The sequence below is a fragment of the Candoia aspera genome, chromosome 1 (assembly GCF_035149785.1).
Source record: "Candoia aspera isolate rCanAsp1 chromosome 1, rCanAsp1.hap2, whole genome shotgun sequence".
Lineage (NCBI taxonomy): Eukaryota > Metazoa > Chordata > Lepidosauria > Squamata > Boidae > Candoia > Candoia aspera.
Window position 1 is genome coordinate 69,874,183 of NC_086153.1, and position 24,760 is coordinate 69,898,942.

A 24,760-nucleotide genomic window follows, 5' to 3' on the forward strand; every position below is an offset into this window, starting at 1 on the left:
AGCTTGCACTCATATTCACTTGTGTTGAGAATTGTTTTTGTTGCATGGGGTTTTGTGACATTAGAATCAATTCCAGGACAATAGATCACCATAGCTGCAAGAAATATTCTCATCTCCAGTTCATAGCTTTCACTCTTTTCATGTTCTCCAGAATCTGTAAAATCCTATGATCTGACATAGTTTGGAAAATAATTAGCAGTAACACAACATCTAAGGAAAAGCTGACAGCTATTCACCTTATTTTGAAAGCTGCTGAATTACTTTTTCATGTCCAAGTTGTTATTTTTCTCTAATTCCTACTCACCATCCTTATCCCACTAACACCTAGGAGGATAATCCCCAAGTTTAAATTTAACCTGTAAAATAACACAAACAAATTACCAACCCCTTCATCGGAGAGCTGGTGGGGGAGGAGAAGTGTACTAAAGAGGATAAATTCCTTCCTCTGAACCAGATGTTCTCTGCAAATAAAGTTTTACCCAGAGCTGCAGATTCTGAAGCAGCAAGCCATGTAATAAATGGCAGTGAAATCAACGGATTTAAAGAACCTTACGGTACTAGGTAAAAGATTGAAGAGTTCTTTTTTCCTCCATCAAAATTCTTACCCGCTCCTTTAAAGTCAAAGGGTAACCCGCACTTCGTCTCTTTGCATTTAATCAGCCAAATAGACAAAGCCACAACGTCTCTTTACTAAAACACAGGCCACGAGTAACGTCTACTGTGCTTTGGGGCGGGAATATCCCCGGGGACGAGCTCCGCTTCCCTTTAATGAAGGGAGGTATCTCGCCTAGCTCTCGATGTTGGGAAATCCAAAGCCCGTGAAAGAAAAATCAGGTGCCCTCTCTTGCCCCCAGTACCTGGTGAGAAAGCGGAGCACAATTGCTAGCGATCGGGGCAGCGGTGAACTGTCACCGGGCGAGACGCTTCTACCCCCTCGACAAAAGCAACCAAGCGCGCGAACCTTTCAAGCCGCGCGCGCTTCCCAAGCCCCACCTCGCCCCCGCCCTCCTCGCGAGAACGAGGAGAAGGAAGTCGAGGGACCGTTCAGACTACATCATCCAGCATGCCGCGCGGCCGAAGGAATCCCTACCGAGCCTGCCCGATACTCTTCGCTGCATCTTGGGCGTTGTAGTGCAAGCGTTTCTTTACGCGAGGCAGTAGGAAAGGACTTGGAAGACAGGTGGGGCAACTATCTGTTTGTTGATACTGGAGTTGTACGATATACGCGTACGGTTAGAACAACTATTAAATGCAATTGTCAGGTTAATAGGTCAGTATGGTCTGCGAGTCTTAGTTTATGGCTTATGATGTGTGAACGCTGGCAATTGGGTTAATTCAGTAAAGCAACGTTCAGTTACAGTAGCATGGCTTCTACCTATTGCGCATACAAACCTCTTGGCAAGCTCAAGAATCCAGGAAACTCATAAAGATGCCTAAGTTGGTTAATTGGATAAGGTCCATTGAGTCATGATTGATTCCTGATAAATGTAGGGACCAGTGCTTGTCATGTTGACCTTTTTGCAGCAACAACCCAATAATTATTTGAAGGAGAGTCCAATAGTCTCCTTAATTCTGTCCATCCAATTTATCTCTTCTTTGTTCCTTCTACTTTCCTCAGCCTTGCCAACATTCTTGTCCATCACGGTGGTCAAGCACATGCCCCAGGTATGTGAGTTTCTTCACAGTGATCATCACTTCAATGGAAACTTAGACCAGGACCCATATATTTGTTTTCTTCTTGCAGTTTATGGTATTCTTAGTAACAGTATCCAAATTCCTACCTTGAAAGTATCTTTCATCATTCTTTTGATCTTTCTCAATGTTAACCTTTCTGTACATTTTTTCAGTATGTTTTATTGCATATGTATGATTAATTCATACAACTTCAGTATTAGAATGAAGAGGTTTTAGCTTAGGCACTAACTTGACTCCCCGGGCCTAGGACTGGTTTCCTAAAAAGCCTAAATTTTGGTTACATGTGTGCTCCAGGATTAGCACAACTTGAAACATGAATTGCATGGATTTCCAAAAGGATTTTTTACAGCTGGAAAAAATTCAGGAAAGAGAAACAAAAGAATCGGGGGGCTAGAGTACAGTACCCCTATGAGAAACATTTTAATAAATTTCATCAGTTTGGGAAAAAAATGAGTAAAAAGTGACATAGTGCTACTAGTTTCCTGGTGTGATGAAAATAAAGATGGTTTTTTTCCCTCTCATAATTCTAGAACTAGGGTCATCTGATGAAGCTGAATGATGCATGATTCAGGACAGATAAAAGTAGAGCTGTTGTAACTCTGATGCCTAAATAATGGTTTTTATTTAGTTACTGTTTATTAAATTTAAATTCTGCCTAATAGTCTGGCAGGACTATCGCAGTTACAAGAAAATTATTTTTCTTTTTTTTAAAAAATGCGGCCTTTCCAAATATTTTCCCCCAAATTTAAAATACTGCAACCTACAGTTATTATATTAATTAGTTAAAAGGCTTATATTTTCTAGACAGAATGCTTTTATGCATTTACTCTGAACCTAAGTTTCTCCTTGCAAAACAGTCATACAGTCATTCTGAAACTAATTTTCGTCTTGCTCCAAAAATAATGTTTCACAATGTACAGCCTGTTAATTTAGACTTATGGTCTACCAAATAAGCTTTGTAGCTTTGCTATGAATTCTGCTTAAACGTGGAACAGTATAATTTTTAAAAGAGTCAGTTTAGTGCTTTGTATATTTTATTGAACAGGTAGATTTGGTGGGAAATAATATGTTTTTTATTGCTGTTTGCCTGTGAGCAATTTGTATGTTACCGTCACTTTTGTGCAAAACTATTTCTTTTTTTGAAGTGTCAATTAGCAAACCCACCCTAGGGACAAAAATATAGTATCTCTTCATTATTGGTGAGATAAAAAGAGCAATGAGTCAAACAGCAATTGGAAAGTAAGCAACTGTGATGGCTTAAAGATAGAAATCATAGTTTTAACACACCACCTGCTGCTTCTGTGGTACTAAGAGCATCAGTTTGAAATTCTAAGTCAAATTGCTGCCTACAAAGTTAATACCTGTTGGACCTGAGGAAGTGGACAGGATCCTCTGGACAGTAAATGCCACCACATGCCATCTAGACCCGTGCCCCTCCTGGCTAGTAAAAGCAGGCCGGGAGGCGATATGTGGTTGGGTCCATGCGATGGTTAATACATCCTTGGGAGAGGAGGTGTTTCTGGCGACCTTTAAAGAGGCGTTGGTACACCCCCTCCTCAAGAAGCCATCGCTGGACCCTACTGCTCTGGACAATTTTTGTCCAGTCTCCCACCTCCCCTTTTTGGGGAAGGTGGTTGAGAAAGTGGTGGCTTTGCAGCTCCAGAGGGTCCTGGAGGAAACAGATTATCTAGACCCCTTTCGGTCAGGTTTCAGGCCCGGTTATGGGATGGGAATGGCATTGGTCGCACATATGGATGATCTCTGGTGGGAGCGGGATGGAGGCAGTGCATCCATCCTTGCTCTCCTTCTCAGCGGCCTTCGATACCATCGACCATGGTATCCTTTTAGGGCAGCTCAGGGAGTTGGGCGTGGGTGGCATAGTCTTATGCTGGTTCACCTCCTTCCTCCAGGGCCGATCCCAGTCGGTGTTGATAGGGGAGGAGAGATCGGCCCCACAGCCCCTTCTTTGTGGTATGCCACAGGGGTCAGTACTCTCCCCTCTCCTTTTTAACATCTACATGAAACCGCTGGGCAAGATCATCCGTCACCATGGGATGAGGCATCATCAGTATGCTGATGATACTCAATTGTATATCTCTATCCTGGGTGAAGTAAGTGATGCCGTGACTACTCTCTCTGAGTGTCGGGGGGCTGTGGGGGCCTGGATGGGGAACAACAGGCTTCAATTGAACCCTGGTAAGACCGAGTGGCTGCGGATTAATGGTTCTTCTGTATCTGGGACATTAACATCTCTGGTTCTGGATGGGGTTGCACTGCCCAGACAGACCCGGTGCGTAACTTGGGGGTCCCCCTGGACTCATGGCTCCTGCTCGAAGAGCAGGTGGCAGCTGTGGCCAGGAGAGCCTTTGTGCAGCTACGTGCTATGCACCAGTTACGCCCCTTCCTGGACCGGGAGGCCCTTCAAACAGTCACTCATACCCTTGTTATCTCTCATATAGACTATTGCAATGCGCTCTACATGGGGCTATCCTTGGAAAGTATCCGGAAGCTTCAGCTGGTCCAGAATGCAGCTGTGTGAGCTATTTTTGGTGCCCCTAGAAGGGCACATGTAACACCACTGCTGCGCGAGCTGCATTGGGTACCAGTTTGCTTCCGGGTCCAATTCAAGGTGTTGGTTATTACCTTTAAAGCCCTACATGGCGTGGGGCCAGGTTACCTGAGGGACCGTCTCATCCCCATCACATCGACCCATCCAACCCAGTCATGCAGAGAGGGCATGCTGCGGACCCCGTCTGTAAAAGAATTTCATCTGGCGGGGTCCAGGAAGCGGGCCTTCTCCGCAGTAGCTCCCGCCTTGTGGAACATGCTGCCCCCGGAGGTGAGATTGGCCCCATCGCTCCTGGCCTTTCGGTGGAGTCTGAAGACCTGGTTCTGCCACCTTGCTTGGGGTGGAAAGGGGAATAGATCTACACGGGGATGGTTGCTATAGACCACTCCTCCCACACTTGGACTGTTTTAGATTCTTCACCACTTGGATTCTTTATTTTTACCTCTATTTATATTCTTTATTACTGTATTTTATTCTGTGTATTTATGCTTATGGTTTTTAATCGATTATTGTAAACTGCCCAGAGTCCCACGATGGGAGATGGGCGGGGATAAATTAGATAAATAAATAAATAAAATAATACTCAAGGTATTGCTACAGTGTCATTCCATCCCTCTGGATCTGTGCAGCCCGGTTCTGGCCACTTGATCCTTGGTTCCATGCCTTGATTAAAACAAAATGTGTATCTGCTCTGAGGAAACCTGCAAGTGTGTTGTGCATCTGAAAATTATTACAGTTCTATCCCACAAGACTGAAATAGGTTAGCTAATTTATCCTGACTAGTCTTTCACAAAATGTAGCAGTATTTCCAAATGTTTTAATATGCAATTCCTCCATATAGGTGTTGGAGATCCTGGCAAATCCAGCATGCCTCATTAGTATATGGATGGTTGCTCCAGGATGCAAACTCTTCATGCTTCTGAGGAAGCTGTTTGTTGCCACTCCCACTTCCTCTCTCTCTCCTTCCTTCTTCACCATCAAGAACTAAGCACATGGCTGTGTGCTGCTCCATATCTCTGGGCACCATGCGGTTGTCAGGTTGGACGCTGAGTCTGAGGAGGAGGTGGATCAGCCGATCACAGAAAAAGCGAGAGAGCCTTGAGCAGCAGGATCCAGAGCCACCGATTGAAGACAGACAGGAGGCAGATTGACCACCTATTGGTGTGCGAGAAAGGAGGCTGGAAAGGTGGGCTGAGCAGCAAGAGAAGCAATTGGCTCCTGCACAAAAAAGGCGGGAAGGCCGAAGATATAAAGAGCGCCAGAAGCCAGAGCCAGTTGTCAGAGAAAACCGTTTTCTTCTCCCTGCCTTGCCCTTGGAATGCGCTGCCTCAGCTGACGACCTTACCTTGTCTGCCAACCCTGAGCCTCCTGCCTCCACTGCCTGCACTGCTGCCATGCCGCCACTTGCCTCAGATCTTGCCTAGTCCTCTTCCAAGTCCAGCCTTGCCTCAGAGCCCTGCCTTGCTACCGACCTCGGTCTTGCCTCAAAGCCTTGCCTTGCTACTGAGTCCAGCCTTGCCTCAGAGCCCTGCTGTAATGGTTGCCTATTCTAAAACACTATCAGACTCATGAGCAGGAATTCAAAGATATCTGATTTATTGAAGAATAGTGTGCAGGATCACAAAGAAAGCTGAGAATGATAAAAGTGCGCCAAATACAAATTAAAAACCCTCGGTGCAAATGAAATCCCTCCCCCTGTAGAATCTTCTAAAGTTCACAATCCCAGGTGCTCCTTACGGTTTCTGATGGTCTGCCGGAAAAGTCCTTGAACAGAGAACATAACCCAAACACATTCCATTGTAATGAATACAGATACAGAGCTTGGTACAAGGTTTCACAGCAGCTCCCTCCCAAACAGAAACGCGCGTCAGCACCATGGCATGTGAAATGTTACGATGTATACTCTACATTGAAACAGTGAACATGACACCTGCCTTGCTACCAATCTCAGTCTTGCCTCAGAGTCTTGCCAAGCTTCTGAGTCCAGCCTTGCCTCAGAGCCCTGCCTTGCTACCGAGCTCAACCTTGCCTGAGTCTTGTCTTGCTACTCTGACTTGCTTCACTTTGCCTTGCCGTCTGATTCCAGCCTTTCAGTCCAGCCTTGTTTCGCCTTGCCTTGCCGTTCTCTGATTCCAGCCTTTCAGTCCAGCCTTGTTTTGCCTTGCCTTGCTACTCTGTGATTCCAGCCTTCTTTGCCTTGCCTTGCTACTCTGTGATTCCAGCCTTCCAGTTCTACCTGGTTTGCCTTGTCCTGCTGCTGTGTGAATTCATGCTTCCCAGACCCGTCCTGCTTCACCTTGCCGGCCACCTTACTGACTTGGAAACCAGTTTATCCCTTATTGCCTTTTGGTTATTGTGTTTAACCAATTGCAAATAAAGAACTTTATTGTACCTCTTCCATGTCTAGTCGAGTTGGTCAGGACAGCAGTGGGTCTGGAATTCCCATTTTCTTCCATTCAGCTCTTGGCAGCTATAGGGCTGAGAGTTTAGGGTGAATTAAGTTTAGAAAGAACAGACAATACAAGGAACTTCATTTTTCCACTGAAGATGGATGTAACTGAACCAACAATAAAGTCAGCAAGAATCTTTTTACTTATCTTAAACCTACTTTGTCTAAGCGTGTGATTCTTTATGCTTGGGAGGGCTGAATGTGTAAGATCAACAGCCTGTGTTTCTCTGATGTGCTCATTAAAGCTATCTAAGATAATATTCTTTTTCTGTGCACAGCTTCTCTGCTGTGTTAAGCTCTGGTCCATTAGGTGGTTCTAGCAGTCCACTAATGGCTTCAATAGGCTTATCAGCTAATAATGACACAATCCACAAAGCACATAAAACAATCTGGCCATTCTTAAATAATTCTGGTTCCTCAAAGATAATGGAGCAAAATTTAAAACATTCATAGCTACTGCTAATAGCCTTCAAACATAATCTGTAGATACCGTTAGGAAAAAATAAGACTGTATGTATTTGTTAAGCTCAAATAATAAAATAGAAACATATATGATTAATAAAAATACTGAAAATGGTGATTTTCAGTACATTCTTGCACATTATTATTTTATTGATAAGAATTGTTCATCTTTCAAATAGAATAAGTGGTCGATGTAAACGAGGGACACTCAGCACAATTATGTTCTAGTGTGATTAATATGTGCATTTGTTCATGGCAACACAACAATATATTGCACCACTATCAAAAATAAAGTTCAATATAGAAACTCAGTAATGCAGACTGACTTGCTTTCCTGTTTCTTTTACCTCTGGAACTTTCTTTCTCTTAGGCTTCAGGCCACATAAAATGCTCCTGGCCATTCCTAATGGGATATGAGTGGTGCCATTACCATGTCTCGGTATCATGAAGAGAAAGGTTATTATTTATTTATTGCACTTCTGTCTGTCCTTTTTCCTCTGACAGTTCAAGTGCCTCAAATATAGCTCTCCCCTCATTTTATTCCCACAACAACATAGGTTGGACTGAGAGACAGCATGTTGCCTGAGATGGCCAGTGTGTTCTGTAGCAGAGGCACCTGAATGTGGTTTTCCCCAATTCAAGTCCATGCTTTAGCTACACTTAGCATGCCTTGAGAGATATGGTATAGGATGACAATATGAAAGACAGGTATCAGTCTTTTGTAATTCTGTGTAATAGTCATATTGAAATGTCATAACAACCAGTTACAGCACTTTACAACCCTTCATTTGGGTTTAGCACTACATTTTAAAACACTACTTTCAGACAATAGATCACAGTTCTTGTCAGCAAAAGGCAATCTGGGCTAGTCTCTGAGACATATTCTGAGTTATTATATAACAGCTAGGCTTTGCAGAAATATTTACAGATGATGGTTTGAAGACACTGTTAGGGAAGATGGATTGAACTATGTCATAATCCTTTCTGCAAGACAAATCAGTTTATAAACTTTCACTACTGTTGACTATTGATGCATCAGCAGTTTATAGTAAAACATAAAATCAGATTTAAAAACCTTTGTATGTTATACTTGGGTTAACTGAGTAAGACAGGAGTAGCTAAGCTATATACTGTTAACCCAGGGGCCTCCTTATTTTTGTATTCAAAGATTTCCAACTTTTTAAAAAGGGGTAAAAATGGTGCATCAAGCTCCTACTAAGGTTAAAGCCTCTATTTTGTGCTTAAATCTGCCCAATTTGTCCCCATCCCCTCCAATGATATCACCATTGGACCTCTTGGGACTCTTGGAGATACAACATAAAATAAAATGAAGCAGCCACCAAAACACTACCCATTCTTGCATAGCGCTAGAGATGTGACCTTTGCCGTAGTAGCCCCATTCTTCTAGAGTGATTTTTTAATGGGAGGTATGACAATCAGTCCCTCTCTGTACTTTTAAACAAGGGTTATGTTGAGCCATGAGAAGGGAAGATTGAGGAGTGATATGATTATAGTTATACAATTCCTGAAAGGATGTTGTACAAAAAAGGGCCACAACCTGATTTCTCTTGTCTCAGAATAACTGTTTTAAGTCTGAAGAAGACAGATTTTGGTTCCATGTTAGGGGAAACCTCCAAAGAGAGCAGTGGAGCAAATGACCTAGAGAGGTAACATCTGGGCAATCACCAGGGATACCCTAATTTGGACTCTGCGAAAACAAGAGGGTTGACTTCATGACCTACACAATTCCTTTCAAATCTATGGTACTATAATTAAAATGGATGTTTCAGTCTGCCTTTTAGTGATCCTGACCCATTTTAGGATTTAAATCTGTGGTTATTTTTAATGCTATTTTTAAAAATACCTATATATTTAAAACATCATCTTTGTACAGTATTTATTTTTAAAATTATATTTTAATCTGCAATTGACAATAAGCTAATGAATTTAAGCGGGCATAGGTTTGTGTGTGTGTGGTTGCTTGATTTTGTTTATTCGTTCAGTCACTTCCGACTCTTCGTGACGTCAGGGACCAGCCCATGCCAGAGCTTCCTGTCGGTCGTTGCCACCCCCAGCTCCCCCAAGGATGAGTCTGTCACCTCTAGAACATCATCCATCTTGCCCTTGGTCGGCCCCTCTTCCTTTTGTCTTCCACTCTCCCTAGCATCAGCATCTTCTCCAGGGTGTTGTCCTAACAGCCAGGAACCACGCTGAGACAAGGAATAGGTCTCTAATGTTTATAGGGGCCCCCTCCTGCTCACCATCAGTACTCATGACATCACCCTCCCCTCCAGATCCACATTCCATTTCAGCCCCCTCCCTTCCAGAGTTCCTTCCTCCCTCCAGGGTCTCATGAGAGTCCATCTCCCCCTCCAAGCTCCCATGGGAACTGGGCAATGATGGAAATTCTTCAAAGGAAAACTCCTCCAAGGACGAATCACTGCTGCTCTCCAGTTCTGATAACGCTTCTGGCCCAGGTGGCTGCTTCTGGAAAATAGCTAGATAATTAGAAGATTCTTTCCCCCTCCCCCTTGGGAAATGCAAGCCTGAGGTGGAGGGCTGTGGCTCCCCCTCCTCCTCTCGCTCTGGCCTCAGAGCCTCTGGTGGGTGAGGACGTTGCCAACTTACGAACTCCTCTGCTTGGGATTCCTCTGCTTGCTCAGCCAAGTGAGGAATCTCTGGTAGAGTGTGAGGCTTGGGTTTGTCAGGGAAAAGCTGATGGAATCGTTGAACCAGAGTTGGTGCATGCACATCTCTGGCATTTTCCCACGTGCGCTCTTCCTCGGGGTACCCTTTCCAGTGTATGAAATATTGGATGCCTCTTCCCCTCCTTCTAGAGTCCAGAATTTCCTCGACTTTGTATTCCTCCTCCCCCTCCACAATTACTGGAGGTGGGGGGGGCATTTGCAATCGTAAGGTACTGGGGGGGGGTCTTTGGCTAGCAAGGCTCTGTGAAAAACTGGATGGATTTTCATGGATGCTGGCAGCTTTAAGCGATAAGCCACTGGATTTATCTGCTGTACCACAGTGAAAGGGCCCACAAACTTAGAGTCCAACTTCTTGGCCTGGTAGAGGTCAAAAACTTGGTAGAGAGCCACACTTTGTCTCCTACCACAATCACTGGCCCCTCTTGTCTGTGAGCATCTGCAGCTCTCTTATAAGCACTCTTTGCCTTGTTCAGCTGCTCCTTTAACAACTCCTGTGTGGCTTGTTGCTCTTTAAGAAAATCAGCTGTGGCTGGAACAGTTCCCTGCTGGGAGGAGGTGGGCAACACCCGAGGGTTAACCCCGTAGAGTGCTTGGAAAGGAGACATCTTGGTAGAGGATTGCACAGAGTTGTTATAAGTAAATTATGCCATGGGGAGCAGGGCTGGCCAATTGTCTTGCTGATAAGTGGTGTAATACCTGAGATACTGCTGTAACCATTGGTTAATTTTCTCAGCTTGCCCGTTACTAGCCGGATGATGCGATGATGATAGGTGGATCTGGACCCCTAATGACTGGAAAAGGGCACTCCAGAACCTGGAAGTGAACTGAGGGCCTCTGTCACTCACCAAGTGATTTATCATGCCTCTATACCTAAAAACATGGTCCATAAACAACTGCACTGTGGCTTGCACAGATGGGAGGCCCTTGCAAGGAATAAAATGTGCCATTTTAGTGAAAAGGTCCACCACCACTAGTATGGAAGTCAGCCCCTGGACCAGGGGTAAATCAGTGATGAAATCCATGGAGATTGTATCCCAACGCCTACTGGGGGTGGGTAGGGTTGCAAGAGTCCTGTGGGCTTCCCTGGGAAAGGATTTGCTTGTCTACAGGTATGACAAGAAGCCATGTAACCCTTTATGTCTGCAGTCATCTTAGGCCACCAGTAGTCTCTCAGAGCTCTATGGAGAGTTTTGAAAACATCTCCGTGGTCTGCTGTTTGATGGTCATGGCAAAGTCTCAGTACTTCTTCCCCCAGTGAGGGGGGAATCTATAATCGCCCGCTATGCCAGAGGATTCCTGCCTCCACATTAAATGGGGAGGCAGTGTCTTGAGGGCCCCTCTGGAGGTCATCCATCCTGGCCCTGGCATACAGGTCCTGTTGCTGCTGAGCTCTGGCTCTTGTAAATAGGTCCTCTGCTTGTCTGCCTGCTGCTAAAATCTCTGTCTGGTCCCCCCTCATAGACTGCTGAAAGTTGTGAGGTTGTAAAATAGTAGCCTGTACCTCCTGGTGAGTAGCGGGGGTTGCCTGAATGGATCGAGACAGGGCATCTGCCAAACAGTTCTGCGCCCCAGGAACATAAGAAATAACAAAATTGAAATGGGAGAAAAACTGACTCCATCTGATTTGGTGTGGGTTGAGGGAGCTGGTGTTTTGTAGAAGCTGTAAATTGTTGTGATCAGTGCAAACTTTCACAGGAAAGGTTGCACCTCCTAGCCAGTGCCTCCACTCTTGAAATGCTGCTTTAATTGCCAGCAACTCCTTGTTAAAAACATCATAGTTTCTCTCTGCTGGTGAGAGCGTGCGGGAGAAAAATGCACAAGGGAGCAATGTATTCTCTGTTTTGTTAGTATATTGCAATAAAACAGCTGCGATAGCAAAATCTGAAGCATCTGAATGCATTATGAATTGCTTCGTGGGATCAGGGTGCTTTAAAAGCGGCTGGGATGCAAAGAGCTGCTGAAATTCTTGGAAGGCTGCTTGCTCCCTCTCCCCCCAAATGAATTTTGATCCTTTCTTCAAAAGCTGTGTGAGGGGTTTAGCCCTGCCACTAAATTTATTTATGGATCTCCTGTAAACATTGCAGAATCCTAGAAATTTTTGTACCTCTTTCACATTTCGGGGGGGTTGCCACAAGAGAATTGCCTGGACCTTAGAAGGATCCATGGATATGCCTTCTGTTGATATTTTATAGCCCAGGAAATGTAATTCAGTTAAATCGAAGGCACGCTTCTCTAGTTTGGTGAAGAGCTTGTTCTCTCTCTGTCTTTGTAAGGCATTACATACATGGGTTACATGAGCTGTAGCATCCTCAGAGAAAATTAATATGTCATCTAGATAAATGACCAGATACTTATCTAGTAAATCAGAGAAAATTTGATTCATAAATCGGGAAAATATGGCTCCTGCGTTAGACAAGCCAAAGGGCAAAACAAGGTACTCAAATTTACCAAACCTGGTGTCGAAGGCAGTCAGATATTCATGCCCCTCTTTCATCCGGATCAAATTGTACGCATTCCTGAGGTCCAACCTAGTAAAAATGCGTGCTTTCTGTAAGCGATCCAGCAGATCAGATATTAGGGGGAGTGGGTAATTTTCCTTGACTGTGACTTTATTGAGGGAACTGAAATCATGCACCACTCTCATGGGTGCCTCCTGGTTTGCCGGTGCCAACGGGTCAGGCTTCTTTGGTACGAAGAAGGTAGGAGCAGACGCTGGGGAAGTAGATGGTCGGATGAAACCCTTTTGGAGATTAGAATCCAAGTAATCCTTTAAGGTGGCTAGTTCCTTGGGGGACATGGGATATTGTTTCCTTGCTGGAATCTTGGCTCCTGGTATCAACTCAATGGTGCAATCACAGTCCCTATGGGGGGATAGTGCTGTGGCCTCTTGTTCGCTGAAAACATCTGCGAAATCTGCATACTTGGCTGGCAACTGGATCCCCCCTGCTTCTGTGACTGTGTTGGTTGCTGGAGAGAGAAGAGCGGCTTGAATCTTGTGGTGCTGGCATTCCTTAGCTGGGAAGGAGATTGCTCCCGTAGTCCAGTTCAACAATGGGTTGTGGATCTTCAGCCAAAGTGTGCCCAGGGCTATAGGCACATTAAGTGATACAGTAACATAAAGTTGGATCCACTCAGTGTGGTCTCCCGTTGTTAGTTGCAAAAGTTCTGTGAAACTTCTAATTGGCCCTGCCTTGAGGGGCTGGCCGTTAATGGTCTCAACTTCTATGGGACGTAGAAATTCTATGGTTGGGATGTTGAGGATTGCCTGGAATCCTCGGAATGAGCCCTTCTTAATTGATTGATGGTCTCCCTGCTGAGCTCTGTGGAGGGAGACTGATGGAGTTTCCCTGGTTGGAAGTAGAGGCAGAGGTGGCTCTTGGTTCTGCTGCTTGCCCTGGGGCTTTTACGGAATTTGCTTGGCTTCTCGCTGGCCAAGCTCTCACCATGTGCCCCTGGACTCTGCAGTAGAAACAGAAGGCTCGCTCTCTCCTCCTCTGTCTCTCAGCCTCGGAAATAAGCCTCCTGCTCGCCAGAATCTGCATTGGCTCCTCTGGTCCTGAGTAGAGAGATGCTGCAGAGAGAGCTGGAAATCCTGGAAGCGCTCTGAAGCCCCTGCCTCTCCCCGGCTGCATCTGTCTGAGCTCTTCTGGCCTGGCGTCTATGACCACAGACAGTTGATATAAACCTTCTAGGGTAGCTGGTGTTCCCTGGCACACTAATTCATTTTTAATTTCTTCATCCAGCCCGTTTGAATTGGTCTTTCATGGCACTCTCATTCCAGTCCAGATCTCCTGCTAACAGCTTGACATCAGCAATGTAAATTCCCACCCTCTTGTTGCCTTGCTTGAGCTTCTGAATTTCCCGGCTGGCAGTGACCTCTCTGATCGGGTCGTCAAAGTGTGCTTGGAACCCAGCCAGAAAATTCTGGTAGTCGTTGAGAATTGGGTCGTTGTTCTCCACCATGGGAATAGCCCATTTGGCTGCTGGTCCCTTTAGCAGACTTAGAATGAAGGTGACTCTGGTTCTGTCTGTGGGAAACTCTGCCAGTCTGCTGTCGAAAAACATTGTGCACTGTGTGAGAAAGGTTCTCAACTGTCCTGCTTCTCCTCCAAACTTCTCTGGTAGACTGCCCTGGGATCTCAAGACTATTGGTGGAGCTGCTGCTGCTGCTGGCACCGGTTGTGGGTTAATCGGAGCTGGTTGTTGTAACTGCTGCAGCATGGCTGCTTGTAATGTGTTGATCTGGAGATCTACTTGTTGGTGTTGTTGCAGGGCTGCTGCCAATTGTTGGATGGCTTGCCAAATTTCCTGGTTTTCCGAAGACATTTTCCAAATGTCTCTCCTTTATTTTTCTTTGTTCCTCCCTCTTTCAATGGGAGTAGGAGTTTGTTAGGATTGATGTCCTAACAGCCAGGAACCACACTGAGACAAGGAATAGGTCTCTAGTGTTTATTACTGCTACATTAGACAGAAAATCCTAACAAACTGAAGAAGCGTGGGAAAATCCCAGACATATAAACCCCAAAAGTTAAGGCAGGTCTGATCTGTGTCTCTTTGAATGGCTGCTTAACTCCTCAGTACTACGCATGTGTTTTCCCCCCTGGATAGGGGCCCCCTCCTGCTCACCATCAGTACTCATGACAGGTGTCCTGTCTTCTCATTATGTGGCCAAAGTATTTCAGTTTTGCTTTTAATATTCTCTCAAGGGAGCAGTCTGGCTTTATTTCCTGGAGTATGGACTGGTTTGATCTTGCAATCCAAGGCAGTCTCAGAATTTTCCTCCAACACCACAGTTCAAAAACATTTATCTTCCTTCGCTCAGCCTTCCTTATGTTCAAGCTCTCGCAGCCATATGTTACTACGGGGAATACCATTGCTTTAACTATGTGGACCTTTGTTGTTAGTGTGATGTCTCTGCTCTTAACTATTTTATCGAGATTTGTCATTGCTCTCCTCCCAAGAATTAAATGTCTTCTGATTTCCTGGCTGCAGTTAGCGTCTATATTTCTAGGCGCAAAGATTACTGCAAAGTCTGTCATTGCCTCTATGTTTTCTCCCTCTATTTGCCAGTTATCAATCAAGCTGGTTGCCATAATCTTAGTTTTTTTGAGGTTTAGCTGCAAGCCACCTTTTGCACTTTCTTCTTTCACCTTCATCATAAGGCTCCTCAGTTCCTCCTCGCTTTCAGCCATCAAAGTGGTATCATCTGCATATCAGAGATAGTTAATCTTTCTTCCAGTGATTTTAACCCCAGCCTTGGATTTCTCAAGCCCAGCACATCGCATGATGTGTTCTGTGTACAAGTTGAATAGGTAGGGTGAGAGTATACAGCCCTGCCGTACTCCTTTCCCAATCTTAAACCAGTCTGTTGTTCCGTGGTCTGTTCTTACGGTTGCTACTTGGTCGTTATACAGATTCCTCAGGAGGCAGACAAGATGACTTGGTATCCCTATACCACTAAGAACTTGCCACAATTCGTTATGGTCCACACAGTCAAAGGCTTTAGAATAGTCAATAAAACAGAAATAGATGTTTTTCTGAAACTCCCTAGCTTTTTCCATTATCCAGCGGATATTGGCAATTTGATCCCTAGTTCCTCTGCCTTTTCTAAACCCAGCTTGTACATCTGGCAATTCTCGCTTCATGAATTGCTGAAGTCTGCCTTGCAGGATCTTGAGCATTACCTTACTGGCATGTGAAGTGAGTGCCACTGTTTGATAGTTTGAACATTCTTTAGTATTTCCCTTTTTCGGTATGGGGATATAAGTTGATTTTTTCCAATCTGATGGCCATTCTTGTGTTTTCCAAATTTGCTGGCATATAGCATGCATCCTTCAGCAAAGGATCGTTACCTTGTCGTGGTGCTGGAGCTTGAGCACCTCAATGATGCCATGAGCTAAACCGTGAAGGGCCACCCAAGGCGGGAAGGTCATGACAGAGAGGTCAGACTAAATGCAATCCCTGGGGAAGGTAATGGCAACCCACCCCAGTATTCTTGCCGTGAAAACTCAATGGATCAGTACAACCAGAGATATGTCGGTATACCATCGGAAGATGAGACCCCCAGGTCGGAAGATGGTCAAAATGCTACTGGGGAGGAACAGAGGATGAGCTCAACTAGCCCCAGACGTGATGACGCAGCTAGCTCAAAGCCGAAAGGACGGCTAGTGGCCGACGGTGCTGGTGGTGAACGGCGAATCCGATGTTCTAAGGATCAACACACCATTGGAACCTGGAATGTAAGATCTATGAGCCAGGGCAAATTGGATGTGGTTATTGATGAGATGTCAAGATTAAAGATAGACATTCTGGGCGTCAGTGAACTGAAATGGACTGGAATAGGCCACTTCACAAGAAATGACCACCAGATCTACTACTGTGGACAAGAGGACCACAGAAGAAATGGAGTAGCCTTCATAATTAATAGTAAAGTGGCTAAAGCAGTGCTTGGATACAACCCAAAAAACAACAGAATGATTTCAATTCGAATTCAGGGCAAGCCATCTAACATCACAGTGATCCAAATATACGCCCCAACCACAAATGCTGAAGAAGCTGAAGTAGAGCAGTTCTATGAGGATCTGCAGCACCTACTGGACAACACGCCTAAAAGAGATGTTATTTTCATCACAGGAAACTGGAATGCTAAGGTGGGCAGTCAGTTGACACCTCGAATTACAGGTAAGCATGGCCTGGGAGAACAAAATGAAGCAGGACATAGGCTGATAGAATTTTGCCAAGACAATTCACTCTGCATAACAAACACTCTCTTCCAACAACCTAAGAGACGGCTTTATACATGGACTTCACCAGATGGACAACACCGAAATCAGATTGATTACATCCTTTGCAGCCAAAGGTGGCAGACATCTGTACAGTCGGTAAAAACAAGGCCTGGATCTGACTGTAGTTCCGATCACAAACCTCTTCTTGCACAATTTAGGATCAGACTAAAGAGATTAGGGAAGACCCACAGATCAGCTAGATATGAGCTCACTAATATTCCTAAGGAATATGCAGTGGAGGTGAAGAATCGATTTAAGGGACTGGACTTAGTAGATAGGGTCCTGGAAGAACTCTGAACAGAAGTTCGCAGCATTGTTCAGGAGGCAGCAACAAAATACATCCCAAAGAAAGAGAAAACCAAGAAGGCAAAATGACTGTCTGCTGAGACACTAGAAGTAGCCCAAGAAAGAAGGAAAGCAAAAGGCAACAGTGATAGGGGGAGATATGCCCAATTAAATGCAAAATTCCAGAGGTTAGCCAGAAGAGATAAGGAATTATTTTTAAACAAGCAATGCGCGGAAGTGGAAGAAGACAATAGAATAGGAAGGACAAGAGACCTCTTCCAGAAAATTAGAAACATTGGAGGTAAATTCCAGGCAAAAATGGGTATGATCAAAAACAAAGATGGCAAGGACCTAACAGAAGAAGGAGAGATCAAGAAAAGGTGGCAAGAATATACAGAAGACCTGTATAGGAAGGATAACAATATCGGGGATAGCTTTGACGGTGTGGTCAGTGAGCTAGAGCCAGACATCCTGAAGAGTGAGGTTGAGTGGGCCTTAAGAAGCATTGCTAATAAGAAGGCAGCGGGAGATGATGGCATCCCAGCTGAACTGTTCAAAATCTTACAAGATGATGCTGTCAAGATAATGCATGCTATATGCCAGCAAATTTGGAAAACACAAGAATGGCCATCAGACTGGAAAAAATCAACTTATATCCACATAGCAAAAAAGGGAAACACTAAAGAATGTTCAAACTATCGAACAGTGGCACTCATTTCACATGCCAGTAAGGTAATGCTCAAAATCCTGCAAGGTAGACTTCAGCAGTTCATGGAGCGAGAATTGCCAGATGTACAAGCTGGGTTTAGAAAAGGCAGAGGAACTAGGGATCAAATTGCCAATATCCGCTGGATAATGGAAAAAGCTAGGGAGTTTCAGAAAAACATCTATTTCTGTTTTATTGACTATTCTAAAGCCTTTGACTGTGTGGACCATAACAAATTGTGGCAAGTTCTTAGCGGTATGGGGATACCAAGTCATCTTGTCTGCCTCCTGAAGAATCTGTATAACGACCAAGTAGCAACAGTAAGAACATACCATGGAACAACTGACTGGTTTAGGATTGGGAAAGGAGTATGGCAGGGCTGTATACTCTCACCCTACCTATTCAACTTGTATGCAGAACACATCATGCGACAAGCTGGCCTTGAGGAATCCAAGGCTGGAGTTAAAATCACTGGAAGAAACATTAACAATCTCAGATATGCAGATGATACCACTTTGATGGCTGAAAGCGAAGAGGAACTGAGGAGCCTTATGATGAAGGTGAAAGAAGGAAGTGCAAAAGCTGGTTTGCAGCTAAACCTCAAAAAAACCAAGATTATGGCAACCAGCTTGATTGATAACTGGCAAATAGAGGGAGAAAATGTAGAAGCAGTGAAAGACTTTGTATTCCTAGGTGCAAAGATTACTGCAGATGCTGACTGCAGTCAGGAAATCAGAAGACGCTTAATCTTTGGGAGAAGAGCAATGACAAATCTTGATAAAATAGTTAAGAGCAGAGACATCACACTGACAACAAAGGTCCGCATAGTTAAAGCAATGGTGTTCCCCGTAGTTACATATGGCTGTGAGAGCTGGACCATAAGGAAGGCTGAGCGAAGGAAGATCGATGCTTTTGAACTGTAGTGTTGGAGGAAAATTCTGAGAGTGCCTTGGACTGCCAGAAGATCAAACCAGTCCATCCTCCAGGAAATAAAGCCAGACTGCTCACTTGAGGGAATATTAAAGGCAAAACTGAAATAGTTTGGCCACATAATGAGAAGACAGGACACCCTGGAGAAGATGCTGATGCTAGGGAGAGTGGAGGGCAAAAGGAAGAGGGGTCGACCAAGGGCAAGATGGATGGATGATATTCTAGAGGTGATGGACTTGTCCCTGGGGGAGCTGGGGGTGTTGACAGGAAGCTCTGGCGTGGGCTGGTCCATAAAGTCACGAAGAGTCGGAAGCGACTAAACGAATAAACAACAAGTAGCATGCATCACCTTGACAGGATCATCTTGCAAGTGTTTGAACAGTTCAGCTGGGATACCGTCGTCTCCTGCTGCCTTGTTATTAGCAATGCTTCTCAAGGCCCATTCAACCTCACTCTTCAGGATGTCTGGCTCTAGCTCACTGACCACACCATCAAAGCTATCCCCGATAGTGTTATCCTTCCTATACAGGTCTTCTGTATATTTTTGCCACCTTTTCTTGATCTCTTCTTCTTCTGTTAGGTCCTTGCCATCTTTGTTTTTGATGATACCCATTTTGGCCTGGAATTTACCTCCAATGTTTCTAATTTTCTGGAAGAGGTCTCTTGTCCTTCCTATTCTATTGTCTTCTTCCACTTCTGCGCATTGCTTGTTTAAAAATAATTCCTTATCTCTTCTGGCTAACCTCTGGAATTTTGCATTTAATTGGGCATATCTCCCCCTATCACTGTTGCCTTTTGCTTTCCTTCTTTCTTGGGCTACCTCTAGTGTCTCAGCAGACAGCCACTTTGCCTTCTTGGTTTTCTCTTTCTTTGGGATGTATTTTGTTGCCGCCTCCTGAACAATGCTGCGAACTTCTGTCCATAATTCTTCCGGGACCCTATCTACTAAGTCCAGTCCCTTAAATCTATTCTTCCCCTCCACTGCATATTCCTTAGGAATATTAGTGAGCTCATATCTAGCTGATCTGTGGGTCTTCCCTAATCTCTACAGTCTGCTTGATACGAAGTTTGCTTGATACAAAGATTCAATTAACAATGAGTGTATATGTGTGGTTACCAGTTTGTTTTTATTTTCACTTTTGTTCATTCCAACACTTCTTACTGTTTCACAATTTTTGGAGTTGTACTGGGAGCAACGTGGGAGGAAGGAACAGGCATCAGTGGCATCTGACCAGATTTTGCACCTTTTCGAAAGGTTAAACATGATGGCTGCAAAAGAAAGAGCAATGCATATGCTTATTTATTTACTATCCCACCTTTATTACTGTTTTGTAAATAACTCAAGGCGGCAAACATACCTAATACTCCCTCCTCCTCCTCTTTTCCCCACAACAACCCTGTGAGGTGAGTTGGGCTGAGAGAGAGTGACTGGCCCAAGGTCACCTAGCTGGCTTTCATGCCTAAAGTGGGATTAGAACTCTCAGTCTCCTGGTTTCTAGCCCGTCACCTTAACCACTAGACCAAACTATAAATAATCAGATTGAATGCCAGCTAACTCATTGATCAAGGTAAACATATGATACCATTCTCTTTGTATGAGCTATTAAACCTCAAGGTTAATACCAGCAAATGCAAACCTTGTATTTAACTAGGAAATCTGTTTCTTAATCTAAATTGGTATAAAGCTACTACCTGAGGTATAACTGCTATTACCTGAGCTTCCCAAGTATGTGTTGAACCCAGGACTATTCTCAAACTGCCTGGCTTGGCCCAACAAAAGAAACACAACCTTATCTAGGATTGGTTAAGTCCCAATAGTTAATTTCCCTATTTACTGTATAGTCTTCTCTGGATTAAGTTTCAGATTATTGCCCACATCCATCTGAAAACGACATTCAAAAGTTCAGTTTAAGAATTTCATAGTTTCTGTGTGGCATATATAGACAGAAATGAAATACAACTGAGTACTAAACCTCTGAGTATCTTTTCTCAACAGTTTTGTGTATGTATGTATATGAGGTAAGACGGATGCTTTTCAGACTTCAAAGGCCAAAAGGAAAGAGCCACAGTCCTCCAGCCCCATTTTTGGAAACTGATCATTTGGTAAGATTAAAATAACTATCATGCTTTTGAAGCCTAACCTGGACACCCTGCTTGATAATAAAAAATCCTGAAAGTGATGAGGACATCAGCAGATTTGCACTTCCCCTATTTTCCAATGTAAGTCAGCTACTTGAACTATTAAAACTATTTCTGTTTGAAGCCTAATTATGATAATCCATCTATTTGGAGGAGATAAATCTTATAATACTTTCTCCCAGATTGGAAGGCTTAGATATTGTATGGATATTATCCCATATAGTGGAATTCTTTTGGTTTCTCTGTTGAAATTCTTAACTTTGCCTTCTTCAGTGCTATGAGAACTACAGGTAGTCCTTGACTTACAACCACAATTGGGACAATTTCTACTGTAAGTAGTTACAGTTGTAAATCGAGTCACCACATGACCGGACCTGATTTTATGACCATTTTTATGGTGGCTGTTAAGCAAATCACTGTGGTCATTAAGTGAATCCAGCTTCCCCAATGGACGTTTTTTTGCTGGAAACCAGCAAAAAAGGTCATAAGTTGCGATCACGTGACCGCAGGATGCTGCGAACTGGTCATAAATGCGAGCCGGTTGCCAAGTGCTTGAGTTGCAATCATATGACTGCAGGAGTGGTACAACAGTTGTGTGAGTACAGGTCGTAAAGCACTTTTTCCAAGGCCATTGTAACTTTGAACTGTCATTAAACAAACAGTTGTAAATCAAGGACTAGCTGTCATCTCTCAAAGAAATATAACCTAACCTTAATTTTTGTTGTCTCCAACCAAAACCTGGCACTTTTCAAAAATGCAGGTAGATAAAGAACAAGGGAAATATAATAGCCTTCATAACTACAAGCAGTGTATCTACTTCCCATAGAAGAGAATATATGTAGCTCAGGGTTGAATTTGTTGCTCTCTGAGCTTGGTTGTTTGCTTGCAGATGGTTCATTACCAGCTTGGTAACATCATCAGTGCAAGTGAGTGTGGGGTTTACTCACTGTTTTTATACAGTAGCTTGCCCTGCCAGTGTTGGTGGGGGTGCAGTTTTCTCCTTGGTAGCTCCTTGATTAGGGTATTGTTTTCTGCTTGTTTGGGGTTAATCCCTGCTTATTTGGGTGTTGGCTGCTGGAGAGGATTTCTTTTGAATGGTGTTTAAATATGGTTTATTTCTGTGTATCTATTGATAGCTGACTGGTCTGAGTGCCAAGCTTCCAGGAATTCCCTAGCGGTTTTGGATTTAGCTTGGTCTGGGATGCTCAGTTTCCCAGTTGAAACTATGGTTGAGTCTGCCCACGTGTTGTGAGATTAAGAAGATTTCATCGTGTCTTCTGACGGCTGGTTGGTGTTCGTGGATGCGTTCTGCTAGTCTTCTGCCTGTATGTCCTACGTGGTGGCTGTTACAGTCCTTACACTGTACATTGTATATGACTCCTGTTTTTTTTTCTTCTTGGGCTACTGGTCTTTTGGTTTACTTAAGATGTTTTGGAGGGCTTTAGTTGGTTTGTGTGCTATGGTGATACCATGCGGTTGTAATAGTCTGTTGGTTGTTTCTGAGATGTTTCTGACACATGGCAGTGTTATCCTTTTCATAGCTTGTGTTGGTTGTGCTGTGGTGGGATGAGTGGTCAGGTACTTTTTGATAAAGTTTTGTGGGTATTCATTTTGTTGGAAGGTGTTGTATAGGCAGTCTGTTTCCTTTTTCTGGTGTTCTGGGTTGCTGCAGTCTGTTTGTACTCATCTGAATAATATATCCAGGAAGGGTAGTATGTTGTTGTTTCTTCTTCCATTGTGAATTTTGTTCCTTTGAATAGGTTATTGATTGTTTCCTGTATCTTCTCTAGTTGTTCCTTTTTTGTTAAGATGAAGCTGTTTTCTACATACCAGATCCATACTTTTGGTTGTATGTGGGGTTTGCTCCCTGTTTATATACAGTAGCTTGCCCTGCCAGTGTTGGTGGGAGTGTGGTTTTCTCCTTGATAGTCCCTTGATTAGGGTATTGTTTTCTGTTTATCTCTTTAGTAGTTGCTTGATTAGGGTATTGTTTGTTTTTCTGGGGTTAATTTATTTATTTTACTTATCAAATTTGTCACTGCCCATCTCCGCCCATCAGAGGGGCTCTGGGCGGTCCACCCATACTTATGACCTCAGGGGTGCTGCAACTTCCCCCACACGCTATCTCCCCCAATCTATGTCTTTTTGGCCCCTTGCCAGTCTGTGCTCTGCCATCCCAGCTGGCCTTACTGTCTTTTTGCTCCTGCTGCTGACGAGGTGCACCCGGCCTGCCTGCTGGGCTAGGCTGGGCTGGGCCAGCTTCGGCTGTGGAAAAAGAAAAAAAAATGATAAAGGCAGGCCCTTTGCAAAGAACCGCTGGGCGGGGCTGAGCTAGCTAATAATCCTTGCTTATCTGGGTATTGGCTGCTGAAGAGGATGCATTCTGGTCTTTTTGTTTCCTTCTTAGCTTTTTTATTGTCTCTTTTGAATGGTATGTAAATGTGGTCTATCTTGGTCTAGGATGCTCACAGTTTCCCAGTTGAAACTAAAACTGAGTTCTTCCATGTGCTGTGAGATTAAGGTTTCTCCCCACTGTATATGTTCTTACAGTCAAACTTTCTATTTATTTATTTATTTAGAAAATATATAGGGCCAGTCATCTTAAAACAAGTAACTCTGGGCAGCTAACAATATGTAAAAATTAGGGTAATAATAACAATAATAATAACAGAATAGAAATCACTACAGAATATAATTAAGAATAATCATACTACAGGTAGTTCTCACTTAACAATCATTCATTTAGTGACTGTTCAAAATTATCATGGCCCTGAAAAAAAGGACTTATGACCGGTGCCTGAAGATATGGTTATTGCAGTGCCCCTGCAGTCACAGGATCAAAATTCAGGTGCTTGGCAGCCTGCCCATACTTATGATTCCAGGGGTGCTGCAACTCCCCCCACCCACCACTTCCCCCCAGTCTATGTCTTTTTGGCCCCTTGCCAACCTGTGCTCTGCCATCCCAGCTGACCTTGCTGTCTTCTTGCTCCTGCTGCTGACGAGGTGTACCTGGCCTGGCTGCTAGGCTGGGCTGGGCCAGCTTCGGCTGTGGAAAAAGAAAAAAAAATGATAAAGGCAGGCCCTTTGCAAAGAACTGCTGGGCAGGGCTGAGCTAGCTCCTCATTCCAAAAAGGGGGGGAAAAAAAGGCTCAAAGCAGTCCCTTTGCAAAGAGTTGCTGGGCGGGGCTGAGCTAGCTTCACTTAAAAAAAGGCTAGCTCAGCCCCCCCCAGCAACTCTTTGCAAAGGGGCTGCTTTGAGCCTCCCCTCCTTTTTTTTTTGGAATGAGAAACTAGCTCAGCTCAACCCTGCCCAGCAGCCCTTTGCCCTGGGCTCCGTTTTTTCCCCCACAGCCGAAGCCCAGCCACCAAGCCAGGCACGCCTCGTCAACAGTGGCAGCAAGAAGCCAGTGAAGGTCAGCTGGGGCAGCGGAGTGCAGCTTGGTGAGGGTGAGTGCGGCTGGGACTGGGCTGGGGCAGCTGTGGCTTCCCAGGGCGTGGCAAACAGCCTCAGAACTGAGTGGTCCTGGGGCTGCTTGCCGCCCCACAAGGCTAAAAGGACAGATATGGGGGAGAGATAGGCGGGTGGGAGGAGTTGGAGGCAATCCCTTACCTTACTGAGGCTCAGAGCTGGAAGGGACCGAGCCCGGAATGGCTTGCATTGGGGTGGGCCCATGGCTAATGACTGGTGAAATTCACTTAATGACAGCAAGGGGAATTGCTGGGACTGGGGTTGCTAAGCGAAGTGGTCACATGATGTCTCACTTAGCAACCTAAATTCTGGTCCCAATTGTGGTAGTTAGGAGAGGACAACCTGTATATCAGGGTACCTCAAAACAATTCATACACCAACAGACATACTGGACTCTACCAATGTCCATGTTCATTGCCATCAACTTCTCTGAACACTGGGAAGCAGCACTGCTTTATAGGATGTTTAGGAGGGATCACATGGATGGTCCAGATCATCCCCACCATGCTGTATGAGCAAACCAGATCTCTGGAAGGAGAATCCCCAAAGTCTTCAGAAAACTA

At 44.4% G+C, this 24,760-nt stretch overlaps 1 protein-coding gene across 1 annotated transcript in view; it reads right to left on the bottom strand.

Moving 5' to 3' along the window:
- Positions 1-19,747: 19,747 nt before the first annotated feature.
- Positions 19,748-24,760, bottom strand: part of WDR64 (WD repeat domain 64) — an 86,555-nt gene continuing 81,542 nt past the window's right edge. Inside the window, exons 28-30 of the mRNA XM_063291047.1 lie at positions 23,676-23,774; positions 22,919-22,993; positions 19,748-19,858 (exon numbers count right to left, since the gene is read on the bottom strand). Of these exons, the coding sequence (XP_063147117.1) occupies positions 19,748-19,858; positions 22,919-22,993; positions 23,676-23,774 (285 nt within the window). The remainder of the gene's footprint in view (positions 19,859-22,918; positions 22,994-23,675; positions 23,775-24,760) is intronic.